The following is a 22,431-nucleotide window of genomic DNA, read 5'->3' as shown; positions in this document are numbered from 1 at the left end:
GAGCCACAGAGGAATGACACAGATACAGGACACTGAATGTATTCTCTCCGTCTATTCAAAACACTATTTGCCACACGACACACTTTAAATTGTCACAGAATACTGTTTTCATTAATTGTCTTGTGTGTCTATTATACAGGCAGCCTTTGTTGTTTTCCCACATGACTTGCCTAGGAGCAATTCTAATAAAAGACAAGGATCATACATTATCCATTTTCTCCTTCTTTTCAGTAGTAGGACCCCTGAGTTTTAGCTAGAAATCTAGCCACCCAAGAAGAAACTACATTTCCCAGACTCCCTTGTGGTTAAGTGTGGCCATGTGACATACTTAGACCAATGGGATGTAGCCAACTTCAGGGTCTTCTAAAAGATTGACCTGCCCCAGGCTAGACCACCAATGTGGAAGTGAGCCAGCATCAGCCCTAAGGACATTCGAGGAGATTACAAGGCAATAAGGTGGAAGGCACCAGGGTCTCTGAATGTCCTTGTAGAGCAAAGCCACCCTACCAGCCCAAGTGAGCTCATTCTAGACTGTTCTTGGGAGATAAATAAGCCTATTTACTTAAGCCACTATAGTTTAGATGTCTTTGTTCCAGGCGCCTTCCTCCCCTTACCCACTCCCACTCCTTCCATTTTCAGGCATCCTTCATTCTTCCTTGGGTTTCAGAGGATGAGCTGTCCTTCCTTCACTGCATAAAGTACAGCCTTAAATCCTAACACAGCTTCTGGGGAGCAGTATAGCCTTGGGTAAGTTCCTTACCTTCTTTGAACCTAATCTGCAAAATAATAGTTGGAAGGATATGTCAAAATGAGAGAGTACAGGCATATCTACCTTGTATTTTGGGATGTCTTTAGCCTATATCTTAACTTATACGACCACTTTCCAACCTATTTTTCTCGAATGCATACTTGAGCCCACACTCCACACTTTATCAATGGTATCCCCATTACCCTTAGGAGTGAATCCAAGTTTCAAAAAAAAGTTTAAAAGGCCCCAGATGACTGGACCCCAGTGTCACCTCCAGGCATGCTCTCTAGGCAGCCGGGGATGCTGTCATTTAGTTGGGAAAAGACCCTTTGCCAACTAGGCCTGTAACTCTTGTTTTAACTCCTTGCACTCTTGAGTTTCCTACGGGTCAGCCAACGAGAAGGCTGCACAGTGTAGGGGTTAAGACCAGAGAAATCAGACAGACCTGGGTTCTAATACTGTCTCCACCACCTCCTGCTGTGACCTCTGGCAAAGCTCTTAACTTCCCTGTAAAATGAGTATGATCCTATGACTCAGCTCAGGTTGTTCTGATCATTAAATCAGATACTGTACAGAGAGCCCTCGGCTGAGTGTCTTGCATGTAGTAACACTCAATAAATAGTTAGCATTGCAGCTTTCCTGACTAGCTTCTTTAGTTTGTAACAGCACAGAAGAAACATGGAACAACCTCCCACCCCTCGGCCTCTACCCAAGGATATATTCAGGGATGTACACAGTGAGTATCACATCCTAAGTTGCATCTCCCTGATGACAATGTGCCAGTGACTCAGGATGAAGTCCAAGCCCGAGCCCTCTCCCACACACCTGCCTGTCTAATTGCATTCGGGGAGAGGTGAAGCGGTCTGTTACTAGCCAACTCCCAGCATCCTTGTACTCAGGCATCAGCTCCAGATCCTTCTCTACCAGTTTGCCCTGAGGAACCAGAAGCAAGTCAACTCTGGCTTTTGGAATTCTCTCTTGGAGCCCTCAGGAATAAAAGTCCCTCCTGTCAAACCCCCAAAGCCCAGCTCTATTGTGGTCCAGTCATGCATTCTTTAAAACAACAAGCGGGACTTCCCAGGTGGTCCAGTGGTAAAGAATCCGCCTTCCAATGCAGGGGACACAGGTTCAATCCCTCGTCGGGGAACTAAGATCTCACATGCTGCAGGGCAACTAAGCCTGCGTGCCACAACTACAGAGCCCACGTGCCCTGGCCTGCGTACCACAACTGGAGAGAGAAAACCCACAGGCCGCAACTAGAGAGAAGCCTGCACGCTGTAACAAAGATCCCACTTGCCACAACTAAGATCCCATGTGCGAACACAGCCAAGAAAATAAGGAAAATAAATTTTAAAAGGATTCCTACACTAAAACAACAACAAGCCAGCAACCAAAAAGTAATTTTTAATTAGCATTGTACTGCAGTTGCTCTCAAAGAACACCAAAGAGGGAACACAGAAGTTGTTAGAAATTCTCTCTTCCCTTTCATTCATTTCCAGTTATTCCTCAAACCCTGCAACTGTCCCAAAGGCTCTCAACCTTCTCCCTAAAGCAAGACACACACACACACATGCACACAGCCCACCAGCGGTATGCCAGAGCCGGCTTGCACCAGCTTGAAAGAGCCAATTGTTCAATTTTCAGGAATTTTGCCAGCTGGTTGTTCAACGCAACCATTATTAAAAATTAAATTATAGAAACTTACAACAAAATAAATTATACACCAACGTGATAAATATGTAATACTCAGAGGAAAAAGAGGAATGAACGTGCAACAACATGAGTGAATCTCAAAATAGTTATGCTGAAGCCAGACAAGAAAAGAGTGCATGCAGAGTGATTCCACTTACAGAAAACAAATCACCCTTATAGTGATGGAAAGCCGACCAGTGGTCATCTGAGGGCAGGGCTTGGAGGCAGTGGAAGAGACAGGTTATAAAGGGACATGAGGAGATTGGCGGGTATTTGATTTGATTGTGGTAGTAGTTTCATAAGTATATACAAATGTCAAAATTTATCAAATTCAGGTATGTGCAATTTACTGTATGTCAATTATACTTCAAGAAGCTGTAATAAACACTCAGAAATCCATCACTCTCTAATTATTTTACTACATTTTACTACTGTCTATATACTCTTAAGGTTTCTTTACACTCTGTATCTGTAATGTGGAGATACTATACAATAGTACTTCTGGCCTCTGTTCCCAATTCTATTTTCAGTGACCTGATGTTGGTAGCTTGAAATTGGCCATGATGGGCATGTTTACACCATGGAAATCAGCAGACATTCCAAACCAGGGCTTGATTTTTTGTTTTCTTAGTTGTCAAGACTTAAGAAAGTCATGGAAAAAATGCTAGTAATACAGATTAAACTTAAAACTGTGTTATGCCTTACATTGTGACTAGCACAAAAATTTAAGAAAAGATTCTTTCGGGGCTCCAAAACTATTATCCGACTTCGCAAAAAAGTCAGTCACTCACATCATTGATGAATGTGTAAAGTTAAACATATTCTTTGTTGTTTCACTTTCTTATGTCTAACTTGTTAAAATAAATGAAAATATTAACCAACATTTATGTGAGAACGATATTCATTTATCAGTTGCAATGGATCTAAGAGTTCAACAAAAATCAATGAAAGCATTCTGTGGGAATCAATTGTTTATAAAGAATTTATAATAAAGAGTATTACATATTTTATTATCTGTAAATTGTGCATGACACAATAAAATCTGTAATAAACTTACTTATGTATATGTACACACACACAGAGTTTTGTTTTTTCAGAAAGCCTGTATTAAACATTTAGCAGCATTGCATCACTTTGATGTCGCTGTGATGTCGTTTGCAAGATAACCATTCCATTTTATGGTGTCCCTGTCTTTCCTTCACATTAGGTCTTTATTCTGTAGCTCTCTGGTTGAGGGTTTTGTTTTTTTAAAATTTATTTTTGTTTGTTTTTCTTTTGGGGAGTGTGTTCAATTTTCCCAATTCCAGAAAATAAAAAAGAAAGACTCTAGAATGACCAAGCTAGAATCCTTCCTCCTTAATGAAGGAGGAAGATTGCAACCACTTCAATATAACCTGTTCTCTTCTCCTTTATTTCTGCCACGTGCACATTTTTGGCTCAGTGCTTTAGAGCTGACAAGATGCATGAACACGATTATGCTGCTCTAACCCAGCTGGCTCTTTGCACCTCCAAGCCCCCCTTTAAGCCGCTTCACTAAGGTCCTGTCATAAAATCCAGTATCTGTGTGCTGAAGGCATTGCAGACAGAAGTACAGATGTTCCCTGCATAGCATCCTCCAAGCTCAGACGTGACAAGCAAAGCCTCAAACCCAAGATGGCCTGACCATAAAATCGTATCAACACTCTGATTATAGAGATAGAAACATTCATAGGTTTTCCTGCAAGGCCCAGAAAGACGCAAAAATGAAAGTACTCATTTGTTTGGGTGGTAAAGATGTAGGTGAATTTTTTCCTGTGTTTTGTATTCTATTCGTGTCACTCTTGTTTGCATAACTATGGAAATGATTTGGGGCATGTATTTATGTATAGCATATCAAAATAGAGAAATTGCATTTGATTTGCTTTGTTCCTATTCACCTTAAATCACAAAGTGTTGTACAAATTTCTCTTATTCACCTCTATTCTGCAACCCTGCCACTCCCACTCCCATTACAGTAAGCCCCCTACATACGAACAAGTTCCATTCCAAGAGCGGGTTCGTAAATCCAATTTGTTCTTAAGTCCAACAAAATTAGCCTAGGTACCCAGCTGACACTGTCCGTTATATAGTACTATATTGTAATAGGTTTATAATACTTTTCACACAAATGATACATAAAAAACAAACAAACACAAAAAATAAAGAAAACACTTTTAATCTTATGGTCCAGTACCTTGAAAAGTACTGGACCATAAGATTAAAAATGTTTTCTTTATTTTTTGTGTTTGTTTTTTATGTATCATTTGTGTACAACAGCTGGCAAACAAGGGCTGGCATCCAGTGAACAGGCAAGAAGAGAGTTACTGACTGGAGGAGGAAGAGGAGGTGGGAGGTGGTAGAGCTGAAGGATCATCAGCAATAGGAGACGGAGGGCAAGCTGCAATTCCACTCACGCCTGACGTTGATGGAAAGCACTTTCGCGTCTTCAAAAGTTCACAACTTGGGCTTCCCTGGTGGCGCAGAGGTTGAGAGTCCGCCTGCCGATGCAGGGGACACGGGTTCATGCTCTGGTCCAGGAGGATCCCACATGCCGCAGAGCGGCTGGGCCCGTGAGCCGTGGCCGCTGAGCCTGCGCGTCCGGGGCCTGTGCTCCGCAACGGGAGAGGCCACAACAGTGAGAGGCCCGCGTACCGCAAAAAAAAAAAAAAAAAAAAAAAAAAAAAAAAAAAAAAAGTTCACAACTTGAATGTTTGTATGTAGGGGACTTACTGTATGTAGCAGGTGTTTGATAAATGTTAGTTCATTGAATGAATGAATGAAGGCCCCCTGCTATCTGGGTTGTTAGCACCATGTTGGCTGAAGGGAAGAGAAATGCTGTGTCTTAGCTTGTTGTGTTCAGCTGGACAGGTTGGGTACTTTATAGCTTTAGGAAGGTGTGATTTATGTCATGTCTATGTGAATGGCACCCCCAACGATCACACAGGAAGATCCGATTCCACCGCTAGACGATCATTCCTCGAGGGCAGGGACCCGGCCTTATTTGCATCAGTTCTGCGTGTGACACCTAGCAAGGTGCTCCACACCCGGTAGGTCCAACTGGCTATTCGAGGAGTGAATGTATATGTCCAATAGAATTTTTCACAAAGCCGTGGTAGCCAAGGATTGCTCTTCTTCACATTAAGGATATTTTCATCTTTAGAACTGTGCTGAACAGTACAAAATGATGTCCTTTCCTCCCTACAGGCAATCATTCACTGAGCAGAATTTACTGAAATACCTGCTGTGTTGTAGACACAGGCGCTGCTTTGGACACTGAAGATACGGTGGTGAGTAAAACAAAGGCCCTGGCCTCAGGGAGCTTACATTCTAGTGAAGAACAGACAAGAAACAGATTAGCAAAGTAAGTGTATAATGTAATGTCAGGTAGTAGGAAGTGATAGGAAGAACTTTAATGCCAAGTTAGAGGATAGAGGGGAACAGAGAGCAATTTCAGGGAAAATGGTTAGGGCAGGCCTCGGTGAGGGCGTGATGTTTAAGCAGCTCTAAGTACAGGAAGTGAGGAGGTGAGGAGAGCCAGTATCTAGGTTGGGAAACCCCTCCCCAGGTCCAGGGCAGAGCGTGTGGAAAGGACTGGATGTGGCAATGAACTTGATGTGATGAGGAAGAGCAAAGAGGCTGGCAGGAGTGTGTGGAAAGTGGTAGAAGAAAACTACCAGAAAATTCTTGCATTCTGGCCTCCTCTTTCTAGGTTCCATGAAACCCTTCAGTTAAGAATCAGTGTGGTGATGGTGGGGTTTTTTTGTCACTCCTTATGTCAGGTTACCAGCTTACAGCACCATTCAACATTTTTTTTTACACCTTTACATTCCAAGCCTATCTTTTTGATATGAAACGCTGAATATTTTTCTTAGAATGCTCTCATTTCTTCAAGCAGTACAAGCTTTCTTTTTTAAAAAGAAATGTGTGTGGAGGGATTGTCCCCTCCATATTCCTGCTAACGTCCATGACGAGTCAGATTTTTGCTAATTATAATTTCGAAAACGGCCTTTTCCTGACTTTCCTCCAATTTCTAAGCATCTCCTGTGTGTTGGCTGTTGGCAGTGTGACGGTAAACAGGATGGCTCAGGCAAAAAGCAAACAAGAGTTTCACTGTGGAAAATAAAGAGGGTTGAATTTGTATATCTTTGTTTCCCTAAGTATGTGATGTAGCTAAAACCATTCACCATTGCTCTTTACAAGGAGAGCCTGGTTAAATATTAACACTTTTCATCTTAACAGGGGTTCCTTTTGTTTCTTGTTAACCAAGTCCAATTTGACCAAAGCATTTCTTCTGTTCTTCTGGAAGTACCTGTAGGCAGAGTGTTATATTGACGGCTCTAGAAAATAATTCCTGCACATTTTTTTCCTACTATGGAACACCGAGCAGTGGGGTGATGTGAAATACTTTATGATCAGATGGGTTGTGCTGAGAATATTCTTTTTTCTGGATGGACCAAGTCATAAGAGTCAAAAACCACAAGTCAATTTCACTTGATCTCTATGATACCATTTCTCTCTCCCTCACACTACCTTCCCAGGAAATAAATGATCGCTCATTTGGCAGGTCGAAATAATAGCCACATCCAGATTAGAGCTTCTGAAGTATCGTGATAGAGTGCGCTCAATAACCTTGTAAACGGTGGTTTAAATGCCAATCAGTCTTTCATAAACCCTTGAGAGAGACCATAAAACAATGCACACTCCTCTCCCTTTCCTAACATATTCCGTGTGAAAAACATGCAGTTCAGAACTTGGGAGAGAGGGGAGGGAAGAATGGTGTATATATTTTGAAAAAGCTCCCCCGATTTCATGGTGATTCTCTTGTTCAGTCATTTTCTCCTCCTCCTTCTTTATTGTTCCTCTGTTGTGTGGCTGTATTGCTATAACTTTTTTATCCCCCGCCTTACAGATTTGAGGAGGTATTGTTTCTTTCTCCCTTCGTTCTTCTTCTGACTGTTTCCATATTTTCTCAATACCTTTTCCTTTCCTCTTATACCTTCTCTCACAGCTGATCATACTACAGAATTCAAGTTTATTTTTAAATAGTCATGGTATCTCTGAAATTAAGTTCATGCTCGCCATTCTTCACTGTAAAATCAGAGTTTGGAGGAGGAGAAAGGAACTAACATTTATTAAACACTTTAGTGCCAGACATTATGCAAGGTGCTCTGAGAACATAAATTCACTTAATCACTTTAGCAGTGGTAGTAGATTAGATTATTTTTCAGAAATGTTCACTCCCTGCCCCTCACTTTCCTGGGAAGTGTATACTTTCTGCTCCAGAGATGTTGAGTTTGCCTATGTGACTTGCTTTTGCTTCTATGGGGCAGGGTGTATTTTCCCTCCCCTTGGCTTTGGCCTCAGTCATGTGATCAGCTTTGACCAATAGTGTATTAATAGATGGGATACAAACAAAGACTTGAAATAGGGCAACACATTCTCAGGCAGCCCTCTGGTCCCAGGAGAGGAATGAGGCTCTCAGAGAACAAAATCACTCCAAGCCAACAGTACTATTTACAATAGCCAAGACATGGAAGCAACATAAATGTCCATCAACAGATGAATGGATAAAGAAGATGTGGTACATACACACAATGGAATATTACTCAGCCATAAAAAAGAATGAAATAATGCCACTTGCAGCAACATGGATGGACCTAGAGATTATCATACTAAGTGAAGTAAGCCAGAGAAAGAGAAATATCATCATATGATATCACTTACATGTGGAATCTAAAAATTTATACAAGGGAACTAATTTACAAAACAGAAACAGACTCACAGACTTAGAAAACAAACTGATGGTTACCAAAGGGGAAAGGTGGCCGGGAGGGATAAATTAGGAGTTTGGGATTAACAGATACACACTACTATACATAAAATAGATAAACAACAAGGACCTACTGTATAGCACAGGGAACTATATTCAATATCTTATGATAACCTATAACGGAAAAGAATCTGAAAAAGAATATATATATATATATATGAATCATTTTGCTGTACACCTTAAACTAACACAACTTTGTAAATCAACTATAGTTCAATAAAAAATAACTTTTTAAAAAACTAACCCAGATTAGCCACCTCCCAGCTGACCCCACACAGCATAAACAAAGCTTTATTGCATTACGCCACTGCAATTTTGTGGCGTTTATTACACAGCAATAGCTAACCAATGCACAAGCCTATGAAGTAAATAGTAATATCCCTTTTTAACCAAAATGGAAACAGAATAAGAACAAGCCTGTAGTTGCCCAGCTAGTATTATTCAGAGCCAGGATTCACACAAAAGTCTGTCTAATCTAAACTCCAATGCTCTTTTTACCTACAGCATGCTTCTTCTTGAAACTTTATATTCCTCTTTCCAAAGAACAAACAAAATTAATTTTATTTTTACTTTCATGTGTCTCTTGGTTGATTCTTACTAAGGTCCACAGCCCTCCCTAGAAAGTGTCTTCTTTTCCCAGCCCAGAAATTTGACTTCCTAGAATCACTTTTCTCCTTTTTTGGGTGAGCTCTCAATATAGCCCACTGATAAGAGGAATAAAAACCTAATAACTGGTTATTCCAAAAATGTATTTATATATATATATATATATATATATATATATATATATATATATATATATATATATATATCATTTGTTTTTTAAGCTCATAATTGATCAGATATGAAGAGCAAGCGCTGGGTGCCAGTGTGTGATGGGTAATCACTTTCTCCCCTCCTCTAGCCTGGAGGCCTAGTGTGTGATAAAACAAGAGTATTCCAATTGCTGGGCCCTGATAACACGGTTCTCAGCACTTGGCAGGAATTGGTCGCCTTACTGCTGAGTCACTTGTCATTATTTTTAAGAACTGATAGTACTGAATAAAAAAAGAATCAGGAAATGGGACAAATACAGTGCCCAGTAGTTTTAAGAGGTCAGAAGACTCCACTGGCTATTTGAGATTAATCAGTTTAACTTAAATATCTGCAAAGGTACTTGAAAAAATAGTCAATTTGAAATGATGCTATAGTCAACTGATTGCCAGCTAGAAGGGTTCCCACTTCCCTAGCTTAACCCTGTGTGGTAAATCTTTAAATATCACCAACGATGGTTGTAAAGTTGATGGGGAATACTGGGTTTTTGTAAATCCATCTCTGGGATACACTTCTGAATTTCTCAACCTGGGCACTACTGACATTTTGGCCTGGATAAGGTTTGTTATCGGGGCTACCCTATGCATTATAGATGTTTAGTGGTACACCCTGGCCTCGACCTCCGAGATGTCAAAGTCTCCAGACATTGCCAAATGCCCCCAGGAGTCTAAAAACAGCCGCTGGTTGAGAACCACTGGGGCACATAAACACAGCCTCTGATCGCATTTGTTTGGTAGAACAAACTGTAACACGACCTGCTTTCCTTCAGCCTTCCCAGCCTCTGATCTGTACTTGCTGATCTTGCTCCCAGTGATATTACCTAGACTGTTAGTTCTCAAAGCCCCACAGTCTCCCCCTGTTCCTTCTGGGACTCAGCAGGGTGGCCCACCTCCCTCTCCCCCTTCCTTGGGTATCTGTCACCTGGTAAGCCATTTGAGGACACCTCCATGGCACTGCTGCTAGTGCCCATCAGGACATCCATGCTTCCTCCAGGAGCATTTAAAGATGCCAGCCCTGGAGATGGCAAACTGATACCCCTTCCCTAGAGTCCCCACTGCACCAGAATCATCTGGGCGCCCTGTCGGAGGGCCTCTGTGTGCCAGGCTGCTTCACCTGGGCATCAAATGAATACTCTGTGACTTGCCTCTCCCTCCCACTTCTCAGAATCTGTCAGGAAAGGAATCCTTTGGGGAAAATGAATGTTTCTGAAACCATTAGGCCAGGATTTCTCAAATTGACTGCGTGAAGAATCACATGGGAGAACATGTTAAAATGCGGACCCTGATTCAGGAGATCAGGGATGGGGTCCCCAGGTGAGGCTGGCCCTGTACTTCACTGTAAGCAGCAAGGTTGTAGTAGGTTTAAGAGTTGCCTGGGGTGCAGGTTCGTAGGCCCTTCCACCAGAGATTCTGATTCAGAGGGTCTAAGTGGAACCCGGACATCTATGTTTTGGGGTTTTTTAAAATATTCTTTTTTCTTCATTTTCTTTTCCATTATGGTTTATCATAGGATATTGAATATAGTTCCCTTTGCTATACAGTAGGACCTTGTTGCTTATCCATCCTATATACAATGGCTTACATCTGCTAACCTCCCACTCCATCCCTCCCCTAATCCCCTCCCCCTTGACAACCACAGGTCTGTTCTCTACAGGCATCTGTGTTTTCAACAACTTTCCCCAGGTAGCTCAGAGCTCACACTTAGAGAACCACCTCATTGCTGCCACCCTTATCTTTGTAATACTAAGAAACACGTTCCCAGGGGCTGAGTCTACAATTCTGTTTGCACAGGAATGTCCTCTTTCTAGTTATAAGCTCTCTCCCTACAGGCAGATCACCAAATGCAAATTTGTCTTTCTCTTTCTGACTTAGTTCACTTAGTATGATCATCTCTAGGTCCATCCATGTTGCTGCAAATGGCATTATTTCATTCTTTTTATGGCTGAGTAGTATTCCATTGTATATACGTACCACATTTTCTTTATCCATTCATGGACATTTAGGTTGCTTTCATATTTTGGCTATTGTGAATAGTGCTGCTATAAACATTGGGGTGCATATATCCTTTTGAATTAGCATTTTCTCCAGATATATGCCCAGGAGTGGGATGGCCAGATCATATGTTAGCTCTATTTTTAGTTTTTTAAGGAACCTCCATACTGTTCTCCATAGTGGCTGTTAACAATTTACATTCCCACCAACAGTGTAGGAGGGTTCCCTTTTCTCCATATCATCCCCAGCATTTGTTATTTGTAGAGTTTTTAATGATGGCCATTCTGACCAATGTGAGGTGGTACCTCATTGTAGTTTTGATTTGCATGTCTCTAATAATTAAGGATGTTGAGCATGTTTTCACGTGCCTATTGGCCATTTGTATTTCTTCTTTGGAGAAAAAATGACTGGGATAAATACAGCATTTAAATACCACAGTTTAGGAAATGTCACATTTTTCTGAGTATTTCTCCTTGATGGCATGTTTCCATGTGAATTTAAAAGGTGAGTGTTCACTGTTTTGCCCTCTGGTGTTTCTCTAAGTTCACCTCCACCCCAGCCCCATTACCCACTAACCCCATAATGGCATCTATCAAGCTCTTCAATAAGGACAGTATATAAAACAATGTCCCGACAGATCTACTGGGATCAGGCTAATTCTACCCAGGAAGAAAATGTCATTTTCTATTTTCATAATAGACTTTTGAAGAAACCTATCATATTACTCTCCTTCTTTATGAAAACCTATATTGCAAAGGATAAGCCGTTAAGCCAAAGCAGATCAATAAATATGCCATGTGGTTCATCTCAATTCCAGTTTTCTCCAGTTCTAACTTCAAAATTGATATTCATCTCATTGCACATTATTTTTGTAAGAAGAAATGATCAACATTTTACATTTTAGGTTATGATCCAATCTCCTAATCTCTTAAGAAATATGGATTCAGTGACCACATAGCCTAGATCTTCCAGGGTCAACCCAATTACAAATATTTTTCAATTGTCATCTTTGGGTCCTGGTCTGTGGTTCACCCCTGTTTCTGACAATGCATTCTTATTTTTCCCCTTTAAAATAAGGAAATACAGTTTCCCCTCAATCTGAAAATTGGCTGTCTCACATTTTTTCTGGAATAGATTTGATTCAGCTAACCAGAATCCTTCCCAAATCTTCCCTCACTCCCAATTCTGCGTTTCCTTATAATTCCCAGGGGCCTTCATCCATTTCTATCATGTCACATTTCTATTATTTACCTAAGGATTATTATGATAGTTGCTTGCTTTGCTATTGCACATATGTACATTTGTATGCATCTATCTTGCCTAGACTGTGATCCCTTTGAAAACAGGGGCCCTGTGGCATTTGCTTTTGTATCTATATGCCTAACACAATACATGTTCAATAATCGTATGTTTTAAGTTAACAAAAATAAGTAAATATGGTTTTGCTCATAGTTAAGTACAGAAGTAGGATTTCTGGGCACTACAGAGAAAGTTGAGTCTACATAAGATAGATCACCCAGGCAAAGTGAGTGACTTGGCGTGGATGGGAAGTAGAAAGGGAATCGTGCTAATGGGGGGGTGAAAGGGAGCCAATGACAAATGTGACCTCCTTCCAATTTTGTCTAGAGCCATCTTGTCCACAGCAATCACAGAAAGCTCAATTTAACAGCAAGAAAGGAGGTCAAGGGCTGAGGGCAGAATTAGTGGAATTAGAAGTTAAATAAATTCTGAAGTTGAAGAATGAAGAATAAATGCCCTGCTACACTCCAGGAATGTCCTCAAGAAAAAGAAGTTCTATTAATTTAAAGAACCAGAAAAATGGTTCAAAAGAGAGATTGTTTCCCCCTCTCTATAAAAAGCTAACTGCCAGATGCTCTTGTCGTCCGATACTGTGAGATGTGATCGTGGAATACAGCTTTTTTCAGGGCAAGTGTTTTTCTGGGGCTTACACCAGGGAACTGGGGCCTTTAAATGGAATACTCAACAAATGAAATCAGGCAAAATTTCAAGGGTACTCAAATAGACTCATTTTTATTTTTATCCTCTAGCAGAGGTGATCCAGAGAAAGAGGAAATTTCCTCTTCAGTGATGCTTGAATCTGAGGCCTCAAACTCCAGTCACTTCCTGTAGCACCCACATCCACTGACCCGAGTTCATCTTCTAGAAAGCAGGCAAAACTCACCCCCCAAAGTTAGATTTTTCCAGAATTCGAGAGAGGTCTACAGTTTGCGTATTTCTCGACTTATTTGAGAAATCCGGATGCTCCTTCCCCCAAGTTCCTAGTTTTAATCTGTGAATTTTATTTTTGCCTCGGTTGACAAAAGGTAGTACATCCTTTCTTGGCTCTCTGCACCCCCCAACTTCGTCACCAGAAGCAGATGGCTAGAATCATGTGATCAAACTATTTTTTAATGATCTTATTTTTGCAAAGTCAATATATCAATACATGAAAGCAGGCAGTCTGGTAGCCTAAAATAATAAGCATGACAAAAACTTCCCATGTCTGAAGTGAAAACTTTGCTCTTGTGTATTCCCTCCACCTGTGAACCCTCAGCTGCTCCTTGCAGGCTGTAAAAGTTCCCCTTCCTTTGTTCACACTGTTCATTAACTAGGGGCATAAATGTTTCGGATCCTGCTCTCATATAAACAACCAGCACTCCACACTGGCAGTTTGATGCATGCAGAATTATAGATTGGGACTTTGTGACTCAACATGTAACCACCACTATGTTCTCTTTTCCTTTAAAGGAACTATGATCAGCTACTCCTGGTTATCCAAGTTCTTCTTGACACTGTTACCCACTCAGCTTAATTAAGTACTTTGTTGATATAAATAAGGTTCTGGTTTAACTGAGCTCAGCAAAAGGAAAAGTGTGTTTGTTCAAGTTCTTTAGTTGCAAACAAGAGAAATACAATTAGATGAGCTCAGGTTCACAAAGGAGGGGGCTTTGTTGTGAGATGGTGCAGAGTCTCAAAGGCCTGGAGGGAGCAAGACACACGACCTCAGGAGAGAAAGGACTTGGCAATGACAAAAGTAGGAGGACACATTCAGCAAAGGCTTCTTCTATGTTCTCTCCCCAAACCAGCTTCATCTGCTTTCCAGGACCTGAAGGTTCAGCCAAGAGACAGACTCACCTTTCAGTTTCAGCCCCAGAGACCCAGGAGATTGTCAAGTTTAGAGCTTATATCCAACTCTGGTCCAGGTGGCATAGCTAGAGATGGATTTGCACAGAATAATCATGGTGGCTGAAGAACGAACTATTAAGATGAGAGTCGTTCCTGGGAAAACGGGGAGTTGCAGTCTCATTCGCTGATCAAACATCTCCAAAACAGTCCACCAAAGAATAGCGCATATGTGTGTGTGTGTGTGTGTGTGTGTGTGTGTGTGTGTGTGTGTGTATACCAAAATACTTAAACACTCTGTGACCCACAGAAGATGTGCAATAGCAAGTTTGGCAATTGGGATGGAAAATGAGGAACTCTTTAGGCCAGTGTTTCACATTCTGCAACGGAATGACCACCCTTTCCAGCTTGTCACAGGGAAAATAACAGGGATTTTGGACAACTTTCTAGTTCCTCTTGAACCTTTTTTCATAATGTGAATAGGTTTGCTATTTAGTTAGAAATGTTGTGATTTTCCACCATGTCAAACAAATCCCTATTTTAACATAAGTACCAAAATCCATTTAAAGCCTAACTGATATGACTTATGAAAGTGTGTTGTTAAATTTTTATTTCCTACAAATTCCTAAGAATTGATGCATGATCAGTGGATACCTGTAAATGTAGTAAAGGTCATATTTTTAAGCTATTTCCCCCAGTAGTTCATTTCTTCCCTACATTCTTTCCTCTCCAAACAGTTAGGCTGTTTTGAGCTCACTGCCTCCAGGCAGGGACACGCCCTGGTGGAGAGCTGAAACAGTGGTGTTTTCCTGGGTTGGGTTTCCAAAGTCCTAGGCCCTGTTTTGAAGGAGGAGAGGACAGATGGAGACCATCCTCAGCAGAGACAGAGAAACTCCATGATTGAGAACAGGGTTGAGTTGGAGGAAAGTCACTGGGTAGACTAGGGTTTCTTCGAAGTTGGAAAATTCTTGATTGGCTGAAAGGGAGAAATCCAGGGACAAATTAAATATTTGGAAAAGAGCAAGTCCTCAAGACTGTGGCTTTGTACGCTTTTTCCTAGTCAGAGCCCCCAGTAGGCAGCAAACTTAAGATAGATTTGTAGGACCAAGGGATGGGTACCTGACCTCTGTTGCCTATGTGAATGGAGCTGCCTGGAGCTGTAGCAGCACAGTCTATAGAGACCTGAGGAGAGTCATGTGCATCTAAGCAGGCAGAACTTTGGTCATTCCTGGCCCCACAAAGCCCACCATAGCACAGAAACAGCTGAATGATTCTCATGTAAAGCAAGCCATAGATGTGAGCTCCCAGTGGTCATTTGCAAGGATTGACTTCTGAGACAGAAGAATGATGAACACTTCAGTGGCTGTATGTGCAGAAAGATGCCTCGAAGACCAGATGCTCTCCAATATGTTTTGATAATACATAAACCCCCAGGATTTAGATCCGATCGTGAAAAAGACACAGATGATTCTGAATTCAAGGAGGTCAAGTTTCGCCACTCAGCTGAATGGGGGCTCCAAATAGAATTAAGTTGCATTAGAGGAAATAAAGTATACCTCAACGCTTGGATTTCTGAACTGAGATATACATCCACTAAATAAATATATAGAAAAACAAGAAAACATAAAAAGCAATTTCAGCAGACTTGCTAGAATGTCTTTCAATGCCATTCAGGATTATGGTAGATTGTCTTATTATCCAGCAAGTATCCACTTTCTCTTCATTACCTCTGTGGAATTCCTTTGGCCCTGATGATGGGCATGGATAAGGGAATGTTGATAAACATGACGCAAATAGAGGCAGAGACATTTAAAAATACTAGTGCAGAGTTCGGCTTGATCTCTTGAGCTTTTGCCCTTCATCATGAAAAGAGCATGCCCCAGATAGCACTTATCCCAGAATGAGAAGATGCACAGAGCAAACCGGGATCAAAGCACAAAGCAGAGTCATCCCTGCTGACCCCCAATTCATGAATCAGAAATAAATGTTTGTTGTGGTAAGCCACTGAGATCTTTGGAATGTTTGTTATGCAGCTTATTATGGTAATAGCTGGCTAATACACATGAACAGCTGTAGCCTTAGGAGATTAGGAGATGCTCTGATGACACAACCAAATCTTAAGTGCTATTGTGCTCAGAAATAGATGTCCACTCATTCCTTCTCTAACATTCTGCCATTATGGCTACTAAGGTGGGTATCAATGATTTACTCTACCCAGTTTCCCCCTTCTTTGAGGAAATTTACCTTCTTTCTCTTGAAGGTCTGTTTTTTTCTCTCATGCAAACCATGAAAACTGTCAACCATAGTACATAGCCCTCCTAGCCACACTGCTTTGTCCAGTGATGGTTATGTAACCTAAGCAGGACCAATCAGAGCCTTTCCCTAAAACGTTTTAGTGTTAGAGCTGCCATGTCCCCTCTCCCTGTATTGATGATGCCTGTTGACAAATAGAGAAAATAAAACACACAAGACACAAGGGAAACAAGCTTACAAGACAAAGACTGTAATTTCTGCTTGGGATCAATTCTTGCTTCTCATCCTACCTAACCACATACCCAATCTTCATGGCTATGTCAGCCAATAAATTTCCCTTTTCAGCCTAAGTAAGTTCAAGTTGGGTTTTTGTCCCTTGAAAACAAGGGACAAGAATCTTTACAAAGAAAACAAGGGACAAGAATCTTGACAAATAATTTTCTGCTTTTGCTTCCACTGCTGCAGCCATTGTCTAAGGACTCACTTCTCTTCCCATGACAGCATCCACACTTAGAGGCATCTCTTTGTTACCTCCCCGGTTCCGTGCTGCCCTCCTCTTGCTGTATGTCTGTGTGTGTCTCATCTTCCAACATCCTCAGAGAAGCCAGCCACAAAACAGGATAGATCCAGGCCACCTGGAAGATTGCTGACCTTTGGCCATCTTTGAACCTGGACCCCTTCACTACTCCAATAGGATGTGGCCTGGATGGTGGGGGCGCATGATACAGAGCATGATGTTTCATAGGTAAAATCCTCTGCAGAAAGGAACTGTGGGTTCTGAGGGTAACCAGAAAGGAACAGCACAACCAGCCAGTATCTTTTGTGGTCTGTCCTCTTGCTGCTTTTATTGGTCCACAGTATTGCTCCTTGTCTACTGTACAATGGGGGGTTAACTGGAAAAGAAAGCAGAAACAGGTTTCTATTTACAGGCTAATATAAAATGGGGAGCTTTGGGGGAAATTAACTGGTTGCAAGTCTCAACAATGCAACTAAGAAGAAAAGCTTCATTTTAGTCTCCAACTCCTCCATTTTCTGAAATCTTCCTGGTAACAAATTCTCCATCTGATAGTTCTCACTTTCAGTATTTTCTTCTAAATAAAAAATAAAAGGCTGGAGATCAGATCATTCATTCATTTTTTCAATTAACTAATTAATTAGTTAATTTCGTATTTTTTATTGAAAAATAGTTGATTTACAATGTTGTGTTAGTTTCAGGTATACAGCAAAGTGATTCAGTACATATATATATACTCTTTTTCAGATTCTGTACCCTTATAGGTTATAACAAAATATTGAGTATAGTTCCCTGTGCTATGCAGTTAATTTAGTATTGAAGCACAATTCACTTTGGTTTTTTTAACAGTTTCCAGTTAATTCCACAGAATTTGTTAGTGATTATTTAGCTAATCACATCTTTTTTTCTCCAACTTTTTGTGTTGAAAAATGCCAAACTCACAGAAAAGTCACAAGGGTAATCAAACACACACCTAGGTTCACTTTCTCTTAGTCTGACCAATTAACTTTATTCCAGTATTCCAATTCTTTTTTTTTTTTTTTGGCTGCACCATGAGGCTTGTGGGAGCCTATTCAATTTCTTTAATATTAGCTAGATGAAGAAATTGTCTGGTATTACCCTGGGTTTGACTTTTTACTGTTCTACTATATGATGAATGCTGGTGAGTAATTTATGGGAAAAAAATCCTAAAACAATATGCAGAAAACATTATTCATATCACTGAATAAGTGGGTGGATGACAAGTCAAAGAATAAAGGCCAGAATTTGGAGAGTTGCTGAGAGTTAAATAATGCACATAATTCTTTTTTCATTATTGTTTTCTCCATTGAATTCTCTGCCCCTTGTGTTTGGATTGGGCTCCTTCCAATAAGATTTAGAAAGGTCTACAGCCAGTTCTAAATGCTAAGACTGAGCTGTGCATGCAGATACAGACCCTCAATGTGCATTTGGTGAAGCTGTGTTGTCTAAGGAACTACACAGAGATGATGCAATCACTCCACGTATGCGCAACATGAGTGGAGGAATGTGAAAAACTGACAAGCTACCTGAGAAGAAATTCAGTTTGCCTTGAACACAACTGTATAAACTTATGACCCCCTAACAGTGCTCATCTGAGGAAGACACTATATTTTTTTTAGCTTCTAGAGATGACTTAAAGGGAGCTGATGGCACTTACCTTTTATAAAAGGCAGAACTCAATTTGCTCTTTTGCAATAATTATATCCCTTCACTAGGGTAATGGCTACCATAAATAGCATAATCTTAGAATTGTCATTATTATCAAATATTTATCGAGTCTTTCTTCATTGCACACATAGACTGTAGAGATGTATAGAGTTGATTAGAAACAGCCAGTGTTCTCAATAGTTTATAATCTAAAGACAGAGATGATTCAGAAGGACATAAAAGACAACGATTCCCTTGTAGCTAAGAATGACCTGATCTCATCTTCCATAGTTCTCCTCTCACTGTCCTTCTGAAGTCTCCTGTCCTAAATGCGTTCACCCAAAAGTCAGTCCCTAAGACAAGATTTTGTGTACAAGTCATTTATTTGAGAGGCGATCACAAGAAGCACAGAAAGAGTAGTGAAGTGAGACAGGAAAGGGAGGAAAACCAATAAAGGGTATGCTAATAAAGATGTTACTGCCGTGGGCAACAGGGTTTCAGTCCTGCTGGGGATCCACTAGTGCCTGCATAGAACACATCTCAGAATTGTCCCTTCTCCCCAATGGATGAAAGTATGTGGATATTTATCCTCCAGTTCCTGTCCCTATACACTTGAGGGTTGCTATTGGGGCATCCTCCTCACCCAGGCGCAGCACATCCCAATGGCAGAGAGATACAGGCGAGAGGAAGCTTTGTGCAAGTAGAGGGATTCTCCACGGAAGCAGCAGGTGACTTCTGGGGGTGGAGGGGTGACGGGGAGGTGAGTGGGCCATTTATAGCATCTGCCACATCTCCTTTTCCCATTTGGGTAAAAGTTCTGGTCCAAAGCCATCATCAGAATACCTAGGATTCAAAACATTTTACCACTATTTAAAGGCACCATATACTTCTCTTGTACTACAAATTATGTCGTGTCTACTTGAGTCTTGAATAACCTATCCCGATTTTGAATAACCTAGAAATTAGCACCCATATCTGGATTATTTTTTATCACAAGTGTGATACATTGGCATTATTTTTCTTGGCATTTTTTTTTTCTGATAGGGCAATGGGTACCTAAGAAAAAAATTTTCCATTTTCTATAAGAAGACAATGATCTCAAAAGAATCAAAGTGACATCTGTGCTAACCAAAATAGGACATACTTCAATGTTACCAGGCAAGTGCATATTATATTTCTGAGGTTATATCCATTCCAAAAGGGTCAATCAAATTCTATTTTAATGGACTGAATTCAATAAAATCTAGTTTTAGAGGTTGTCTTCGTGACAGGGAATAGCCAGTTTGAAGGTTTCCCCCCAATTTCTTTAAAAGACTGTGTGGGTGACCTAAGATATAGTGCTTTTTTTTTTTTTATAAGTAATTCAGTGAGGAAGGCAGAATAATTATTTATTTATTTTATTTATTTTTGGCTGTGTTGGGTCTTCGTTTCTGTGCGAGGGCTTTCTCCAGTTGCGGCAAGCGGGGGCCACTCTTCATCGCGGTGCGCCGGCCTCTCTTGTTGCGGAGCACAGGCTCCAGACGCGCAGGCTCAGTAGTTGTGGCTCACAGGCCCAGTTGCTCCGCAGCATGTGGGATCTTCCGGACCAGGGATCGAACCCGTGTCCTCTGCACTGGCAGGCAGACTCTCAACCACTGCGCCACCCGGGAAGCCAGATATAGTGCATTTTAAAATGGGCAGAGGAAAGTCAGCGCTGGGGCACAAGCAGCCCACTGGCACATCATCACATCCTTCTGGAAATCAGGCGAGGCAAAAGTGCATGAAGTAAGCAAGCACAAGCAAACAAAGATGGTGGTCTTTTACAGACACTTAAGAGGAAAGACTGAGTCAGAGCATGTGGTAGAGGCAGAAGGGAAAACAGACAAATCAAGACAACGCTATTTTAACACATAGTGTTACAGCAAGAAACACAAGGCACACTGAAACTGAGAAATTTGGAGAGAGTTTAAGAAATGGATTATTTATAAAAGTGTGGGCAGGATTAGGGAAACCACCATGGATGGTGTTCATATTCAGGGCTAGTGACAGCAGGGAGGAGATTCAGAGCCCGGAGGGGCAGGGAGTGAGAGAGTTGCCAGAAATCAGAGAGGGCCACGTGGCAGGAGCTTTGTGGGTGTTTCAGCACTGCTGACCCCACAGAAAGGGGGCCAGGGAAACAAGCACCCCAACCTCCCTGCCCATACTCGCTGTTGGACACCCCTACTAGAAGCCAAAGGGCAGGGCCCCGTGGATGTCACCCATCCAGGTCAGCTACCAGGAGCAGAGCGCATGTGCAGAGTGGGTCTGGAGGACAAGAACAGATATCCAGCGCCACCAGCATACGAGAGGACCTTGCTCAATTCCTGTGCAAACTAAACAAGAGAGATCTCCACCCCTGGGTAGTCCTGAACAGTCTTGACACTGACTTGAGAGAAGGCAAGTACAAGTTCACCATGTCAGTAAGTGGTAAGGTGTCCCCTAATATCAGGCGTGAGAGAAAGGACACTCAGTCACAATGGTGGCAGAGAGTCTAAAACGTCAGGATCCCACTTATAATCCTAAAGAGGATGTGTAGCTCCTTGGGTCCCATTTATTTGTGACAGATTCAGAGAGAAGAGTCTCCATAATCATAAATTAGCAGCATCCTCCCCGCCCCACACACCTGGACTTTTGTAGCATTTGACCTTGGGCTTCAGAAGCTTTAGGGGTCTCCGTGGTGCTCCCAAGCAAAATTGCATTAGGCTGGTAGCCACTGCTTACCATGCCCTCGGGGAAAGGAATGATGTTCTGAATATGCCTCAAGTTAAATACATTTTTTTAAAATGCTTATAAGTGAAGGACACCTAGAGTTCTCCCATTTCCAGGGCTTGGCTTCGTGGCTGTGTCAGTATCAGTGGTGGGAAGATGGGTGATGGTGGACTCAGGTGGGCTCTTACTCATCTCTCTGGTTTGTAGCAACTTTTCTCCCAGCTGCTTTAGAAAATCCTGTGCACATATGCCTTGAGAGGTAGCAGGAGATGCTGAGCCTCAGAGGGCCGGGGAAACTTGGACTGTGACCGCAATAACCCTTGCTTGAGAGGAGCTCTCTGTTAGACAAGAAACTGAGTACTCCTTTTTCCTCTGCCATATGGTGCTGCGGTATAATTTAAATTCCAAAGGCCAAATTTCAGAGCCTGAGAATTGCAGTTGGTAGACACTCCTAATCACTTTACTGATATAAGTAGGGACAGAGAAGCATAATAATTTAAGTGAAAACCATGCTTTCAGAATCTGAAAGGAAGACTTCCAAACCTCATATTTTGGACCTTCTGCTTCAAAGGAAAGACCCAGAAAAAATAGATGCCAAGGGAACAGCCTGGGCAAAGTTACTTAAAAAAAAAAAAAAAAAAAAAAGCTGGACTGCTGACCAATTGTTTGGAATCCTTTAAAACGAGATCTATTATGGCAGGATTCTCAGATCAACAGAAAGAAATCCGTTAAGCTCTAATTCTCACAGATGCTATTAATGTTAGTAAAAGTCAGAACTGAGAAAGAGGAGGTGGTATGTAGCCAAGCTATTGGACAGAGGAGTTTTTACTGAATAGGGAAAGAATTCCAAGAAGTATTTGCTAAAGATAAGTAAATATACCTAGAATAGGTCGAGCTGAGAATTCCAGTTTACGACTCTTAGTAGAGATTTACAAGCCAACATATTTTTAAATTTTTAATCAAATCCAAAACGGCAAGTTCTAAGAAACACCAGCAGTTCCTTCTCCTTTAGGCTGAAAGGAAATAGAGCATGGAGATGCATAATTTGGCCCTT

General features: G+C 41.3%; 1 protein-coding gene across 1 annotated transcript in view; it reads right to left on the bottom strand.

The window, feature by feature from the left end:
• LOC136794938 (uncharacterized) overlaps nucleotides 1-10,083 on the bottom strand; it is a 90,301-nt gene extending 80,218 nt beyond the window's left edge. Inside the window, exons 1-3 of the mRNA XM_067043193.1 lie at nucleotides 10,023-10,083; nucleotides 5,697-5,785; nucleotides 1,574-1,681 (exon numbers count right to left, since the gene is read on the bottom strand). Coding sequence (XP_066899294.1) covers nucleotides 1,574-1,681; nucleotides 5,697-5,785; nucleotides 10,023-10,083 — 258 coding nt within the window. The remainder of the gene's footprint in view (nucleotides 1-1,573; nucleotides 1,682-5,696; nucleotides 5,786-10,022) is intronic.
• Between the last annotated feature and the right edge of the window lie 12,348 nt (nucleotides 10,084-22,431).

The sequence above is a fragment of the Kogia breviceps genome, chromosome 10, assembly GCF_026419965.1.
Source record: "Kogia breviceps isolate mKogBre1 chromosome 10, mKogBre1 haplotype 1, whole genome shotgun sequence".
Lineage (NCBI taxonomy): Eukaryota > Metazoa > Chordata > Mammalia > Artiodactyla > Physeteridae > Kogia > Kogia breviceps.
Note: the sequence above shows the minus strand (reverse complement) of the source record. Positions and strands in the feature narration are given on the sequence as shown.